Source organism: Diceros bicornis, chromosome 2 (assembly GCF_020826845.1).
Source record: "Diceros bicornis minor isolate mBicDic1 chromosome 2, mDicBic1.mat.cur, whole genome shotgun sequence".
Lineage (NCBI taxonomy): Eukaryota > Metazoa > Chordata > Mammalia > Perissodactyla > Rhinocerotidae > Diceros > Diceros bicornis.
Window position 1 is genome coordinate 37,543,416 of NC_080741.1, and position 17,858 is coordinate 37,561,273.

At 35.7% G+C, this 17,858-nt stretch overlaps 1 protein-coding gene across 2 annotated transcripts in view; it reads left to right on the forward strand.

The window, feature by feature from the left end:
* Nucleotides 1-8,440, forward strand: part of PDCD6IP (programmed cell death 6 interacting protein) — a 66,399-nt gene extending 57,959 nt beyond the window's left edge. For both annotated transcript variants that reach the window (XM_058554730.1, XM_058554737.1), the window contains exons 16-18: nt 5,307-5,430; nt 6,674-6,861; nt 7,783-8,440. In XM_058554730.1, the coding sequence (XP_058410713.1) occupies nt 5,307-5,430; nt 6,674-6,861; nt 7,783-7,957 (487 nt within the window). In that variant the 3' untranslated portion in view covers nt 7,958-8,440. The remainder of the gene's footprint in view (nt 1-5,306; nt 5,431-6,673; nt 6,862-7,782) is intronic.
* The last annotated feature ends 9,418 nt before the right edge of the window (nt 8,441-17,858 follow it).

Consider the following 17,858-nt stretch of genomic DNA (forward strand, 5'->3'; position numbering starts at 1 on the left):
AGGTACATGGTTAGACAGACCAAAGACAGCATAGAAAATAGAAGTAGATTCAAATACATATGTGAATTTAATGTAAAAACGATCCTAAACCAGTCAGAAGAAGTTAGAGACAACTGCCTAGCTATTTAGAAAATGAAAGTTATTTTTATACCAGAATAAATTCTAAATGGATCAAACTTGAAATACGTGAGGTGAAACGTAAAGTTTAAAAGAGAATATGAGAGGGCCAGCCCCGTGGCTTAGTGGTTAAGTGCGTGTGGTCCGCTACTGGCGGCCCGGATTTGGATCCCAGGCGCGCACCAATGCACTGCTTCTCCGGCCATGCTGAGGCCGCATCCCACATACAGCAACTAGAAGGATGTGCAGCTATGACATACAACTATCTACTGGGGTTTTGGGGAAGAAAAAAAGGAAGAGGATTGGTAATAGATGTTAGCTCAGAGCCGGTCTTTCTCAGCAAAAAGAGGAGGATTAGCATAGATGTTAGCCCAGGGCTGATCTCCCTCACCAAAAAAAAAAAAAAAAATACTGCATACATTAAAAAAAAAAAAAAAGCGAATTCCTTAATAAAGCTGAAATGGAAGGCTCTTTCTAATTGTGACTTAAAATCCAGAAGCTATTAAAAAAAAGGGTAAGTTCATTATAACATGATAAGCAGAGTCAAAATGTAATAAATTGGGGAAAAATATTTGAAACTTATTCACAGGCAAAAGGCAAATTTACTTAATTTAAAAAGAACTAGACATTAACAAGCAGGAAAAAAACCCAATAGAAAAATTGGCAAAGGATGTGACAGAAATTTTGCAGAGGAGGAAATATAAGTGGTTCTTAAGCATATGAAAAAATACCTATCCTCATTCAATATAAAATAAATACAAATTAAAATTACTCTGAAATGACATTTTTTAGATTGGCAGAAATCTGAAAGTTGATATAACATGCTTTGTTGGCACACTTGAGGGAACAGATCTCATACATTGCTGTGAGAGTACACATTGGTACAGTCCTTGTGTGGGGCAGTCTAACTGTAAAGGTTTGGATTACAAACCCATTCATCCTTTAACCCGGCTATTCTGTTTTTGAAAATTTATTCTGAAGATATATTAGCATATGTTAGAAATGACATATTTATGAGGTAATTCGTTTCTAAGTTGCTTGTAGCAGTAAAAGAATAGGAAAAAATGTCCAGGGCTGGTGAAATAAATAAAGCTGCATCTGTGCAGTGAAATACTATGCAACTACTTTTTAAGAAAAGAGGATGTTTTCTATTTACTGATATGTAAAGATCTGTAAGATAGTTATGGTTAAAAGAAAAAAAAAAGGAAGATACAGAACAGTGTAAAGTATGCTTTTTGTGTAAAAAGGGAGAAAATAAAAATATAGATTTGAATTGGCTTATTCATGCATAAAGCAGCTCTGGACAGGTTCATAAAAAATAAAGAATAGTGGATATCTGGGGGAGTGAATGGTAGAGTGGGAACTTGCAGATAGGGATCTATCACTCGCTTTTTGGTTTTTGAATCAAGTGAGTATATTACCTTTTCAGAAAATTAGATTAAATTAATCTAAACAATTATTGGGACTTCGTATGTTTTTATAGTCACAACCAAGTTGTCTGATTTTTATTTTTCATATTGTGTTCATGCCCTGTCGCCTGCTTTTTTTTTGAGCTGCAGAATCCTTTGTTCAAACACCTTCTTAGAAGCCCAGTTTGTAAAACAGGTCTGGCTCAGATCCAAGCAGGGTTTGAAGCAGGACCTTTTGTCCCTCTTTCCTTTCCTTCTTCCACCCAGCAGCTATTGAAACATCTGTACAGAACCCTAAATTGTGTAGCTCAGGACTAAGAGAGCTGAAAAAGATTTTTAAGTTTAACTTGGACATTGACAAACTACAGCACCCAAGCTAAATCCAGTCTGCCACTTATTTTTGAAAGTAAAGTTTTATTGGAGCACCCCCTTGCTCTTCGTGTTGTACGTATTGTCTCCAGCTGCTTTTGCACTAACATGAGCAGTGTTAAGTAGTTGTTACAGAGACCCTGTATCTTACAAGGCCTAAAATATTTACTGTGTGGCTCTTTACACAAAGTTTTGCCAACCCTTGGTTGAACTCATTTTGTTGTCCATGATAATTGACTTTCTAGTTGGACTGTTTCTCCATTTAAAACTTTAGTGTAAAATGGGCTAACATAACTATTTTTAAAATTTTATAGCATAATAAAAGTTCATGGCTTAGGAAGAAATTTTGGGATATTTTCATTTTCAAATACTTCATATTTCAAATCTCTAGTTTGAAAATTTTTTACTATTTGCATGTGTATTTCTATATTTATACTATCAACGAAATCAGTTCTGAGACAGTCATCAGCTTGTCTAGTGGTTTCAGCTCAGTGATCAAAAGGTGAATAAATGATGGAAAACTAGGCCAAATAGTCATTAAATTAGCTTTTAAAAATCTGAGGGTTATTTTGTTAAAATCACTGTTAATAATCAGGGCCTGAATTCTTTAAAACATTTTTATTGACTATAAAATAAAAACACAAGTATACATAAATGTGCATCTTGTTGAATTTTCACAAACTGAATACACCCATGCAGTGAGCACTTAGATCATTACACAGAACATTCTCAGCACCCCAGAAGCACCGTTCCTGCATCTAGCAGGTCATTACCCACTTCCCCCAGGGCAACCACTATCCTGACTCTGAGAGTATAGACTGGTTTCTCCTGTTTTTTCACTGTATATATGTAGAATCATATGTACTCTTTTGTGACTGGCTTTCAATCAACGTTACATTTGTGAGATTCATCTATATAGTTGTATGTAGTTGTAGATCTTTTATTTTCATTTCTGTATATATTTCATTGTGGGAATATACTACAAGTTAGTTGTTCTACTGTTATTGAGTCTCAGTTTTTAGTTTTGGCTACTATATTATAAATAGGGTGGGCTTGAGTATTCTAAAACACAACTGTCCAGTGTTGCTGGTAGCAGTAAAAGAATAGAAAGAAATCAGATGTCCAGGGCTGGTGAAATAAATAAGCTACATCTGTATGGTGAAAATACTATGCAGTCACATATACAATTTAAAGTTTAACATTTCTAATAGCCACATTAAAAAAGTTAAAAGAAACAGGTGAAATTAATCTCAATAAAATATTTTGTTTAGCCCAATATATTCAAAATAGTATAATTTCAACATATAATCAATGTAAAAGTTGTGAATGAGATATTCTACTTTTTTTTTCCCCCCAGTAAGTCTTAGAAATCTGGTGTGTAATTTCCACTTACAACACATCTCAATTCACACTATCCACATTTCAGGTGCTTAATAGCTACCTGTGGCTAGTTCTATATCATGCTTTTGGTGATATATATATATATGCAGTGCTGTTGGGTATATGTATCTAAGAGTGGAATTGCAAGGTTGTAGGGTATGTGTATGTTGAGCTTTAGTTAATATTGCCAACAGTTTTCCAAAGTGGTTGTCCTAATTTATATTCCTACTAGCAATGTATGAGAGTTCTGGTTACTCTGTGTTTTTGCAATTAGCTATGCTGGTGGATGTATAGTATTATTTCATTGTGGTTTTAATTTTCATTTCCCTGATAACTAAGATGTCCTCTTTATATAAAGTGTGCCAAAAGAATAATGTTTTACTCTGACCTTTACCTTCTTTTCACTAATGATTTAAAACTAATGTCAGTATGGACAAAAACTAGACTGTTGGTGGTGAACACAGTCTATACAGAAACTGTCTATACAGAAACCGATATATAATAATGTACAACTGAAATTACACAATGTTATAAGCCAGTATGACCTCAATAAAATAATTAAATATAAAAAAGGAAATAAAAAAATAAAACTAATGTCAGTAATGATGGGCGTTAGAATACTGGTGGCATTTTATTTCATATATTTTTGCTTTTTTTATATTATTAGTCTTACGATTTAATAGCTTTGATTTATATAATTAGTAAGTGACTAGGAAATTCTTATCTGTCCTATAAATGTGTTATTTACTGCAACCATCTCTGGAGTTTATCAAAGGAAAATATAAGTATTATGTTAAGGGTTTATATTATATGTATTAGATACATTTATGATTAAATATACTCAAATATCTAAATAATTACTATAATTATATAAACAATTAAAATATAAAATAGTATATATAATTAAATGTATTTACTATATATGATATATATATCATAAATATATGTATGATATATATACATATATATGGAAGATATTGCAAAATATGAGCTTTTTGAATTTTAACATTGATTAAAAAGTTCTAGATTATGTTGTAAGCATTTATTACAAACTTACAAACATTAAGAAGTAGTTTTGGCTTCTCGATGAATGTATATTAGTTTTCTTTATATATGGAGTGACTAATTTATCTTCCAGTGGGACTCTTTTTGAGAGTGAAAGTGTGGTCTTGAGGACTCTGGGAGTTGCTATGAATTGTTATATCAGGATAACAGGTGCTGTCACAGACTCTGCAGGACATGTGATATTGCCTTCTCTGTGTATGTGAATAAGTGCAGTGAGAAGTTGACCATGTATTCATGGAATGCATTTTACCTTAAGGTTTTGTTTAGTGAGATTTTAGAATGGATTCCAATTTACTGTTAGAGGGGACTTGAAAATATTTTTCTAATTTTAATACTGTATTTTAATGATCCATTCAATAATCTATCTTTCATGAATTTACCTTAGTAATAGATTATGAGGTATCTTTTAACATACAGTATCTCCATGCCACATTTCTTTGAATATCTTCAGAAAGTTTTCATCAAGAAATTCACGTAGTCGAATAGGTTAGCTTTCTCACTTGTTTTCTGTAAGCACTAATCTGATAACAGTGATTAAAATATCAGCCAGGTGACTATGAACGGTTGTAGTTTTCAATAACTTGTAGATAGGTTATTATGTTAGGAGTTTCTCATCTAGGGGACGACCTCTTATTAGAGAGTGGGCAGTCTTTTAGGACCGCTTGCCCAGTTTGACGTGTTCCTTGTTCTAGCTGTAACTGTGATCTACGAAAAAGTTTATCTTTTTTCCTAGTCTTCAGAAATACAATAAGAACTAACTTCCTTTAATTAAATAGTAGGAAGAAAGAAGATTTAAGTTAGTTCTAGTCAAGAACAGAAATGTAGTGTGTTTTAAAATACCATCATTGTTTTAAATCTATTTTCTGTGTTTCATATATGAAGAAAAGTAAGAAAAAGACCTGGTATTTTATATGTGTTGGGTTTCTTTTAATTGTATTAATTTCTAACACTTTTGTCTTTAATAAGGGACTTGCAACAAAGCATTGCCAGAGAACCTAGTGCTCCTTCAATTCCTACACCTGCATATCAGTCATCTCCAGCAGGGGGACATGCGCCAGCTCCTCCAACTCCAGCGCCCAGAACCATGCCGGTCAGTGAGCAACCACATTTTTGTGTGTGTGTGTGTGTGTGTGTGAGGAAGATTAGCCCTCGCTAACATCCGTTGTCGGTCCTCCTCTTTTTTGGCTGAGGAAGATTGGCCCTGGGCTAACATCTGCACCCATCTTCCTCTGTTTTTTATGTGGGATGCCGCCACAGCATGGCTTGAGAAGTGTTGCGTCGGTTCGCGCCCGCCTGGGATCAGAACCTGCGAATCCCCAGCCGCTGAAGCTGAGTGTGCCGTCTTAACTGCTATGCCACTGGGCCGGCCCCAGCAACCATGTTTTTATTTATTTATTTTTTTGTGAGGAAGGTCAGCCCTGAGCTAACATCCATGCCAATCCTCCTTTTTTTTTTTTTTTTTTTTTTTTGCCCTGAGGAAGACTGGCCCTGAGCTAACATCCGTGCTAATCTTCCTCCACTTTATGTAGGATGCCGCCACAGCATGGCCTGAGAAGTGGTGCATTGGTGCGTGCCGGGGATCCGAACCCAGGCCCCCAGCAGTGGAGTGCGCGCACGTAACTGCTACACCATGGGGCCGGCCCCAACCATGTTTTTAAAGTAGAAGTTTTACATTAGTGACAGCTTGCTTGCTGTCACTAATGCTTGCTTGCTAGGGAATACTTGTTAATTTTCTTAGGGTGAAATGGTCTTGTGATTATGTTGGAAAATATTAGGACTTGTATGCTGAAGTCTTTAGGGCTGGTGTCATGAAGTTTGCAATTTACTTTCAAATGGTTCTGCCAATATATAGATAGATAAATATATGGATATAGCTATACATAAAGCAAATATGGCCAAATGTTAATAGTTAGTAAATTTATTGACATATATGTGGTTGTTTAGTATACTATTCTTTTAAGTTTTCTGGTGTTTTAAAATTTTCATATAAAAAACAGTGGGGCCAGGAGGAGATTACAGGAATAAATTGTATCTGAGCTGCTCTTTCCTCCCACCTCAAATGTCTTAACCATTGATGGGACCAGTAACGTGCAGTACGTGGTTAAATATTAGGCATCAGGAAAAAAGCAGTGGCTATGGCGTATCCACAAATTGGAGAATTATTCCTCAACTGTGATACAGTTCTAGAGTAATAAACCAAAAGTTAAGAATGGGAATTGGAAATATGTTTGGGTGGATTCTCGAGTTTCTCATTTGCCCTCATTTATTTTAATTAATAGTAATTTGACAGAAACATGAAACGTTTTGTAGTCAATGCTGACTTTTTCTTACAGCCGAGTAAGCCCCAGCCTCCAGCCCGGCCTCCACCTCCTGTGCTTCCAGCAAATCGAGCTCCTTCTGCTTCTGCTCCAGCTCCAGTGGGGACTGGGAGCGCTGCAGCAGCTCCATCACAAACTCCTGGTTCAGCTCCGCCTCCACAGGCCCAGGGACCCCCATATCCTACCTATCCAGGATATGCCGGGTAAGGCTGAAACTTTGTGTATCCCAATGAATTGCCTAATGTTTGTAGCTCTGTTTAACCTTTTAAAAACAAGGTCACCCCTTCTCTGAATGGAGGTGTCATGAATGAGCTGCACTGTCAGCTTACACAGAAATAAAAATAGTTATAGTCACTTATTTGAGTAGTTGAATAGCCACTTCCCAGGCTTATTTATGTTTTTAGTTTTTATATATTGGTATTAATTAAATACATCTCTTCTGGAATTCAGAATGTGTTTCCTTGGTTGTCTTTATTTAGGTCATAAGCGGATAAGTGCCTTTTCTGAGCTTAGCATAGCAAGACTGATAAGGCTTTGTTTACATACCTGTACTTTGAAATGTTGGCATTCTGATAAACTGTTAAACAGAAATCTATCTAATTATGGCATGTAGTTTCTTAAAGATCAGCTTTCTTTGTGATAATTTTTTAATCTTAAAAATCCAGACATTTGACTACCTTTTAATATGTGCTCCAGACTTTACTTAGTAAGTACATTCTGTCTTCCAAATATTAAAACTTTGTAAACAGTAAATTTATGTGCATTACAGTGAACATTAAATCTTGTGAAACAGGAATGTGCTTAGATTGCCACATAAAAGGAAGGGTCTGCATTTTTATTCCTTGTTAATAGGCAAATATTTAGTCTTATTTCCTTCAACAACATTATTTTCTGGATAGTATTAAACACTTGGTATTCTTTCATTTCTATTAACAGGATGGGAACACTTTTCTCTAACAAGTACCTTGAAACAGCTGTTTTTTCCTCTTCTCTGTTCTCTAACAGACCGAGAAATAGAGAAAAATGGCTTTCTTGAAAAAACTTAGTTTTAGAATTTATTATATGTTTCATTTTCTAGTATTTGATTTACCGATCTAGTTTTTTTGTTTTCTTCTTCCCATCAGGTATTGCCAAATGCCCATGCCCATGGGCTATAATCCTTACGCATACGGCCAGTATAATATGCCATATCCGCCAGTGTATCACCAGAGCCCTGGACAGGCTCCATACCCGGGACCCCAGCAGCCTTCATACCCCTTCCCTCAGCCCCCACAGCAGTCTTACTATCCACAGCAGTAATATGTCACCTCAGAAGCTCAGCTGGTTCAGTTCAAAGGGGAAGAAATACCAATCCTGCAATAAGTGTACTAAACTCTATGCTCTGGTTAATATAATGTCCTCTCCTGTACTGAATGCAGTGTATAATTTCTGTCTGTGGCTAAAAGCTGTGCCTCAGTTCCACATTTGATTGCACATGTGAGATTTGCTGCTGTTGCAGTATAAACACTAGGTATAATAGGATTTGAAATAAATTACATTACACTTCATAAAAGTTGAAAATGAGAAACCCACAAGTGAAATGTTTGAAATTATTATACTTATGTCTACACAAGATGTGATTGGGACATCAGATACTTTAATGATGGTGTAAGTACTGATATTCAAGAAAACTAAGTTTTCTTTCTCTTTTGGTTTATTGATTTGGTTTAATTTCCATTATGCTATTTTGCATAATCAAAGCATTGTAAATCTTATAATTTAAAAATAAATTACTTAAGAACAGTTGTCATTGTTATGTTTTGTCATTGATTCTCATTACTGTCTAATTTCTTTCTGGTATTAGTCTCTCATTTTATATGTATATAAGTTAGATACTGTGTTTAAGTGCATGATTAGTGTAAGTTAATAGTCAGGTTCAAGTACATTTTATAGGAAAACCAAAAGAGTAGTACCATAATTTATCTTTCATAAGCTGATTAGTAAATTAATTTTGACGTTTATTTTGGAAAGTCCTATAATGTGGAAGAAACACAAGTGCTACCAAAGATTCTTCAAATAAATATACAAATAAATATGTATATTTAATGTTTTATTATTAGATTCTCTAAGAAATTGATACAAATTCTGATAATTTTTTTCATAACCTGGTTAAAATGAATACGTCGTTGACAATACTGTCTAATGTAATGCAATTATTTAACGAAAATTTACTGTACCCTTCTATTCCTTTTTTCCACCTTACTGTCTTAACTTAGTAACATTTAATGGACAATGTACATCAATAGATCTAAGCCCTTTCGTTTTTATGCTCCTAAAAGATTGGACTATTTTATAATTCAGGGAGTGCACAAAACATTGTTGGGTGCATATGCCAATTGTGGAATAGGCTGTGTATTTAATATTAATCTCTGCTGTTAGGGTAACTAATTACTGTATAAACCTCAGTGAAAATAGTGAGGCATCATCATGGTATGAGAAAATGAGAAGGGAATGAGTTGTCTGATATCACAGTGGGATCTGTTCTGTGTAAGGTTCATTTCTGAACACATCAGGCATATGAACAGATTTCCAATGAATCTGTTTATTTTCTGTTCTAATGCTGACCTTTTATTGTTTCATTTAAATAATACTGTCACTTGATCCACTTTGTTTTCTTTGAAAGCTGCGTTTATATTTTGAATGTTGGGCTGAAGGTGTGTTTGTAAAAGGGAGTGAGTTGGTTTAAAAATATATGTATATTTTAAAAAAATCTTACTTTGTCGTTGTATGTAGAAAACACGAAGGCATGTTACTTCAATATAAATGACCTTTACGTAGGATATTGAAATTGGTTTAAAGTCCAATAGTTAAAACCTTGGCAAAAATAGTTTTTTACATATCATAGCTAAGTTTTATTAATGTGGAATCATCAAAGTATGACATGGGCTTGTTTGACTCTTATGTAAATGGCATTTAAGTTCTACATTCTTATTACTCAAGATATCATATGCTAACATAAGATACTCAGTGAGAGTTAGGGTTATTCCAAATTGCTAGTTTATAATTCTTACGAATACAGAAAAAACAAAATTGGCCTGAATATTCTCTTGGGGAAAGAAGATGCTAAAGAAAAGAGTAAGTGCATCAGAGGGCCAAAAGAGAAGTTATAAGGCCATTTAGCCCATTCTCTGTGCTAAGCTAGGCCTGGTCCCAGAGAGCCACAGGAAGATGGTTCAGCAACTTTAGGAAAGGAGGCTCCACAGCCCCATGTGGCAGCCTCTTTCAGCATGCCTGACTCGCTCAACTCTGTTAGCAAAGCCTTTTTATGCAGCAACCCAGACCCATTTTCTCTTGTCAGTTCACTCATCCTTTAGATAATTGAGGATACTTTCTTTTGGTCACTTGTGTCTAGGTACAGATGACCTAGTTTCTGCAGCTCTTCGTTGCTGGCCCTGTCTTCATAGGCCTGTCTAGTTTCATTAAAATAGTTCATGGAAGGAGGTTTCTCATGTCTATTTTGCATTAAGCAAATAAGAAGGAAGCCCTCACTGGGATTGTTTTTGTTATCAAACTTTTTTTATTCTTAGCTTAACTTCCTGTATTCTACAAAATACCATAAAAAGTTGTCATGAATAATACTGTTTATTTAGAGATAGGAGAGTGTCACTCTGGTTCAGGTATGTTGTACTTATGTTTATAATTAGGCTTTTTGATTATCTTCTTAAACTAAGGAAAGGAAACCATTCCCAGACTATTTATGTTGGGCTTTGGAATACTATTTTAAAATGGACTAGACTTCAAGTAATGAAGCTCTGTTTAGAGGAACTGGTCAGAAGTGGGGGAAAAACTGTCTCACTTCTCTTATTTCTTGTTCCTAGTTGGAGACAGATGATTTGACTTCTCAGTCTGGTGTGAAGTATTGGTCCGTTACTATGCCCCTTGGTCTTTATTCTCAGTTAAGAAAAGCAGTCATATGTCACTGCAAACCAGTCAGTGTTTTTAAGATATCCCTGTACCCATACCCCCAACTTCTTTGCAATTTATAATCTCCCCCTCCCCAAATCTAACTAGTTACAGAAAAAAGGAACAAGATTTTGCAGAGCCTTCTGTCCCTGATGTTCTATCCCCGTCAGCAGCCTTTCTAGTCAAAACAGATTTTAAAAATGTTTTCCATTAGAGTTTTACAGTTTGCAAAAGTGCTTTGTACACATTTTCGAATTTCATAAACATAATAAAAAGCAATTTGTTAGGTTTCAGTTAATGAAATTCTAATTTTTTAGTAGTCAGTGTATCTTGAAGAATCTTGCTACAACTTAATGACATCTCTTTTTTTTAACACCAGCAATTATTGGTTGATTCATAGTACAGAACAGGATACAAAGTAGGAAAAAAACAGTGCTATAGTGTTATAATTACTAATTTAAAAATAGACTTTAGAACTAAATGGTTGATTATAAGATTTATGGAAGAGCAAAGAAGGAAAAACTATATTTTTAAAGAAAAAGAGAATATTCAGGCTTTATTTCTGGTAAGAAGTTTATATTTTTTAAAAAATCCTATATTATCACGCCAGAGATTTTAAATTCTTTTCTGGTTACAAACATTGCTGGTAGTTGGATTATATTTTTATTGTATTCATTTCTCTTAGGGGAAAATTGTAAAGAAACAAAAAGGTTCCAGATGAATGTATCCTAGAAATAAAAGTTGAAAGATTCTTACTTCTTTGGAGTATGAATTCTTTTTTTTTTTTTTTTAAAGATTTTATTTATTTATTTTTTCCCCCCAAAACCCCAGTATATAGTTGTATGTCATAGCTGCACATCCTTCCAGTTGCTGTATGTGGGACACGGCCCCAGCATAGCCGGAGAAGTGGTGCGCGCCCGGGGATCCGAACCCGGGCCGCCAGCAGCGGAGCGCATGCACCTAACCGCTAAGCCACGGGGCCGGCCCTGAATTCTTATTTAAAGTGTTTCTCCATCAGCTTTTAGTTTCTGTAATTTCTTTGACAAATGGTGGGTTGGGAAATAAAAAAATACCCACTTTGACTAAAAGCATGAGACTATAAAAGGGAGACAATGTTGTGTAAATATATTCTTACAGCTGTCAACCTTATAATTTATCATTAATGGACTATGTTTTTCATTAGTTATGAAAACTATGTTTTCATTAGTCTGCCCCAGTTCTTTCAGGTGAGTAATTTCTTCTTCAGGTGTCATTTTTTGGGTTAATTTTTGGAAATATTTGGCAAGATTACCATATTCAGTTGATCAGAGAAGGGGGGATGCGGCCAGGATCTGAACCTGCGAACTGCAGGCCACCAAAGCGGAGTGTGCGCTCTTAACTGCTGCGCCACCGGGCTGGCCCGTGTTCATCTTATAAAACATATTTTCTTATTTTCTTTCTACTTCTCCCATGTTTTATGGTCAGATGCAACCATTTTATTGCGTAGCTCAGAATACACAATTTATCAGAAAATGTATTGATTTTGTATGTCTTTCAAATTTGTTGAAGTTGAACAAGCTAGCTCCGGGAATGAATCAATAGTATGAATCCCTATCATATAAATTTTAAATATATGACAGTTGGGTGTGGTTAAATCTTTTTTGTTTTCACTTACCTGGCATCTGGTTGGAGAGCATGGAGAGTTCACGCTGAAGGGCTTGGGAACTTAGACATGTGGAGAGTGGTATCTAAGGGACCCCCTCCCTGGAACTTGGGTTCTGCTGCAGGCTAAAGAAAAGTGACTGAGAAGCTCTGCAGGGTGGGATTGGCTTAGGAACTGCCTGTGAGCAGACTTGAACTTGCCTGGAGCATGTGCACCTGAGAGCCTCAGGCTGCTGCCAACCAGTGTCCCTGAACGCTGACTAATCTTGCCTTTGTAGATAATCCATCCGGGGCGAACTTGCCTGGAGCATGTGCACCTGAGAGCCTCAGGCTGCTGCCAACCAGTGTCCCTGAACGCTGACTAATCTTGCCTTTGTAGATAATCCATCCGGGGCACATCCAAGTTGTCTGCCTTAGCACTTCTGCCTGCAAGGGACCCTGTCTTCTGTCAGTTCTGCGGCTTCTGATAGCCTTCCTTTTTGCTTAGAAGTTGCTTACGTCCCTTTCAACTAATGAATACCAAGTGATACAGGTGAATAGGTTCAAGTCTATTACCATTGTGTTTCTTTTTAAGTTTTCCTGTATTTTTAACTGTTTAAGTCTTTACACATTTTGAAGCCATGTGATTCATATTCATGTCGATTATGTCTTTATCGTGAACTTAATGTGACCTTTTCCCTTTTTCACCTTGTAATATATTTTGTTATTAATATCACCACAGTTGTTTTCTTTTTGGATACATTAGCGCATTTTCTAACTTGTGTGTGCCTGCCTTAGTTTTTAAGTGTTTAGATTTAGTTATTTGACCCAATCGGATTTTTTTTTTTTTTTGGTAATCTAATAGGAAAGTTGAACTAATTTACAACTTTTAAATGATCTTTGACATTTTGTCTGGTATGAATATTTTGCCTTTTCTGTTTCCTTTTTCTGTCTTTCCTTGCTTAGATTATGTTTTCTTTTTTCTGTTCTGGTTATTTGGAACACTGGTAGTCTTATTTTCTTCCATCCTCAGCCAAGTCTTGTCTTTTTAAAAAAATGTTTTTATAAACAGGGTTTAGGCTTGTACTATTGTTAATGCTCTATTATTCTTAATTAGGCATCTTCTCTTGATTATAATTGTTGACCTTTCTGTTTTTTCATTCAGTTTTATGTTACTCAATTTACAAAATATGTAAACATAGTCTATTAAAATCTGGGTATAGCTGGGCCTCCTCTCTTTTCCCTTCTTGGGAAGGTCTTTGGGTATTCAGGAGGTTTGATCTTGGTGTCTCTCTCACGTCGAATTCCTTAGAGCCTCCCGCCTTGTGGGCTTCTCTGTTGCCACTAAGCACCAGTGATTCCAGAGGAGGGACCCCCTGAAGGGCCAATGCCTTCTTTCTCCACTGGAACCTGAAAGAAAGGGGATGAAGAAGAACGCTTGCCCCTTCAACCTTCACCATCCACCACGTAGACTGGGCTGCATAATATATTCTTTTTAAAATTAGTATACTTTTCGAATAAGAATATATGCATATGTTACAAATTTCAAAAGGTAAAAAAAGGTGTGTGATAAAGAGGTCTCTTGATCTGATAAAAAAGTCTCTTAATCCAATTCCCTTCCTCGGATATGGTCTCTGCTACCAGTGCACACAGAGTTCAGATTGTGTTTAGGCTTATTAACTCCCAGAAGCAGATGCGTTGTGCCCTTCTGCTGAAGGGATGCGGTGAATTGTGACAGTTGGGTCTAAAACCAAAATCTGCCCTGGCTTTTCCTTCTTTCATAGAGAACAAAGACTGCATTTTTAGCTGGAAACTTCAGAGAGCTAATTCTAAGTTCAGCTATACTTGACATTGTTAATACTAACTAATGACATGTGTTGAATGATCATTAATCTCTCACCCCACTATGCTTTATGATTTTTCATAATTACCCAGAGTATGTCTCAATTTTTGACAAAGATTTGCATTTTAGGTTGATACTTAATTTTTCAGCAAGAAAGCTTTTAACATTGACTCATAGAAAATAACTGCACCTAAGAGAGAGAATGGAGCATAACTACATTTAATTTTCTTTTGATACTGTGGTAGGCAGAATAACGGCCTCCCAAATATGTCTATGTGCTATTCCCTGGACCTGTGAGTATATTAGGCTGCATGGCAAAGGAGAATTAAGGTTGTGAGTGGAATTAAGGTTGCTAATCAGCTGACCTTAGGTAGTTTATTCTAGATTGTTCCGGTGGGCCCAATGTAAGCATAGGATTCCTTAAAAGTGGAAGAGGGAGACAGAAAAGGGACAAAGAGAGATGGCATCATGAGAAGAACTCTGCTCAATGCTGCTGGCTTTGAAGATGGAGTAATGGGGCTATGAGCCAAAGAAAGTGGGCAGTCTCTAGAAATTGAAAAAGGTAAGGAAACAGATTCTCCCCTATGGCCTGCACAAGGTGAAAACAGCCCTTGATTTTAGCTCAGTCAGACTCATTTTGGACTTCTGACCTCTATAACTGTAAGATTACTAATTTGTGTTGTTTTCAAAGTCACAAAGTTTGTAGTAGTTTATTACAGCAGCAATAGTAAATGAATTATACTCAGTTTGGTTTATTAACAAATAGCTTCCTCATTTAGCTCCCTGGGTGATACTGAATATACCATATGCTCTAGCTTCTCTCATGAGCTGAAAGGTGGAGATTTACAACATGGTGGTGACTGCCCAAAGGACATGTAGGCCCAAGTGTCAGCTTCACCGTTTCCCTTTAATGAAAGACTGTTTGCTTCCTAAAGGAAGATTCATTTTCTTCATATTTTCATTTCTCAAAGGGATCTTTATGTTAGTCCCTTTCCATATCAGCTTCTTTTATCACTATATGGAGTTTTGAGGAGGGACACACAATGTAGAAGGAAGTGAGGGGAGCTCTGCACAAGGGAAGCCACTTCAAAATTTAGATTGTAGTGTTGTGGAAGAGATGTCTGCTGCGAAATCATTGTTTTTCCTTACTGGTAATCTTGTACAAAATTTTTAGCCATTAGAATTGAGATATTTCTCCTGGCAATGGTCTATTTTTAGTAAAATTACCTGATTATATATGAACCTTAAAAAAATTAATAGACATTTTTTAGAGCAGTTTTAGGTTTACAGAAAATTGAGCTGAAAGTACAACGAGTTCCCATGTACTCCTTGCCTCCCGTCAGTTTCTCCTGTTATTAACATCTTGCGTTAATGTGGTAAGTTTGTTACAATTGATGAGCCAATATTCATACATTATTATTAATTAAAGCCCATGGTTTACTGTTAGGGTTCATTCTTTGTATTGTACATTCTACAAAGTTTTGTCCATAATGCATAATGTCATGTATCCATTATAAAATCACACAAAATAATTTCACTGTCTGCAAAATCCCTTGTGCACCACCTATTCACCCCTCTCTTCTTCCCCCAAACCTTTAGCAGCCACTGATCTTTTTGCTGTCTATAGTTTTGCCTTTTCCAGAATGTCATATACGTGGAATCACAGTATGTAGCTTTTTCAGACTGTCTTCTTTCCCTAAGCAATATATATTTAAGATTCCTCCTTGTCTTTTTGTGGCTTGATAGCTCATTTATTTTTAGCCCTGAAAAATATTACATTGTTTGGATATATTGGATATGCCACAGTCTGGTTATCTATTCACCTTTTGAATATCATCTTTGCTTCCAGTTTTTGGCAATTGTGAATAAAGCTGCTTTGTGTGCAGGTTTGTGTAGACATGAGTTTTCAACTCATATGTTTGAATACCTAGGAACATGATTGCTGGATCGTATGGTAAGAGTATGTTCTGTTTTGTAAGAAACTGCCAAACTGTCTTCCAAGTGACTATACCGTTTTGGATTCCCACCAGCAATTAATGAGAATTTCTGTTTCTCTGCATCCTCTCTAGCATTTGGAATTGTCAGTTTTTTTTGGATTTTAGCCATTCTAATAGGTGGGTAGTGGTATATCATTGTTTTAATTTGCAATGTTTTAATGATTTATGATGTTGAGCATCTTTTCGTATGCTTATTTATCATCTTATAACTTTGGTGAGGTGTCTGTTTCATCTATTTTTAAGTTGGATTTTTTATCCATGTATTATATATTTTATCCATTTTTAAATTGGATGTTTTGTTTTCTTATTGTTGAGTTTTAAGAGTTCTTTGTATATTTTGGATACAAATCCTGTATCAGATGTGTTTTGTAAATATTTTCTCCCAGTCTGAGGCTTGTCTTTTCATTTTCTTAATTGTATTTCACAGACCAGAAGTTGTTAACTTTAATGACATCAAACATCACTGTTTTTCATTCATAGATTGTGCTTTTGGTGTTATCTAAAAACTCACTGTCTTGCCTAGATTTTCTCCTGTTATCTTCTAGAAGTTTTACAATTTTGTGTTTTACATTTAGGTCTATGATCCTCTCCTTCATTTTTGAAGAATAATTTTGCCTGATACAGAATTCTAAGTTGGTGCTTTTTTCTTTCAACACCTTAAATATTTCACTCCACTCTCTTTCTGCTTGCATACTTAGTGAAGTCCCATGTAATTCTTATCCTTGTTCCTCTATAGGTAAGATGTGTTTTTCTCTGGCTTCTGTCAAGATTTTCTCTTTATCTTTGGTTTTCTGCAGTTTGAATATGATTTGTTGAGGTGTAGATTTTTGTTTTTATATTTTTATGTTTACCGTGACTGGTGTTCTCTGAGCTTCCAGGATCTGTGGTTTTATGTCTGTCATTCATTTTGGAAAATTCTCAGCCATTATTCGAATATGTTGTTTGCTCCTTTCTCTCTTTCTTCTCCTTCTAGTGTTCTCATTATGAGTGCGTTACATGTTAAGTTATTGTTCCACAGTTTGTGGATATTCTGTTATGATTTTTCATTCTTTTTCCTCTTTGCATTTCAGTTTGGGAAGTTTCTATTGACATATGTTCAAGCCCCTAATTTTTTCCTTGTCCATGTCCATCAAAGCAGCTCATCAAAGGCATTCTCATTTCTGTTATGGGGCTTTTGATTTCTAGCGTTTCCATTTGATGCTTTCTTAGAGTTTCAATCTCTGCTTACATTCCTCATCTCTTCTTGAATATTGTCCACTTTCCTATTAGAAAATATTAATTATAGTTATTTAAAATTCCTGGTCAAATAAGTCCATAATCTCTATTACATATGAGTCTTGTACTGTTGCTTGCTTTTTCTCTTCAGACTGTATTTTTTTCTTTTTCTTGCCTTTTAGCATGCCTTGTAGTATTTTGTTGAAAGGCAGACATGAAGTACTGGGTAAAAGGAACTGAGGTAATAGACTTTTAGTAGAGGGTTTATATTTATTTGGCTCAGAGTTGGACTGTGTTTGCTGTTTTCTGTAGATTTGTTTGTAGGTGTCTGAGTCTTCAATTTCCTCTAGTGTCCCTGTTTTTATTTTTCCTATTGTCTTTGGCTTTCCCTAGAAATTCCTTCTTTTTTTTTGTGGGGAAGATTGGCTATGAGCTAACATCCGTTGCCAATCTTCCTCTTTTTGCTGAGGAAGATTAGCCCTGAGCTAACATCTGTGCCCATCTTCCTCTATTTTGTATATGGGATGCCACCACAACATGGCTTGATGAGTGGTGTGTAGGTCCACGCCTGGGATCCGAACCT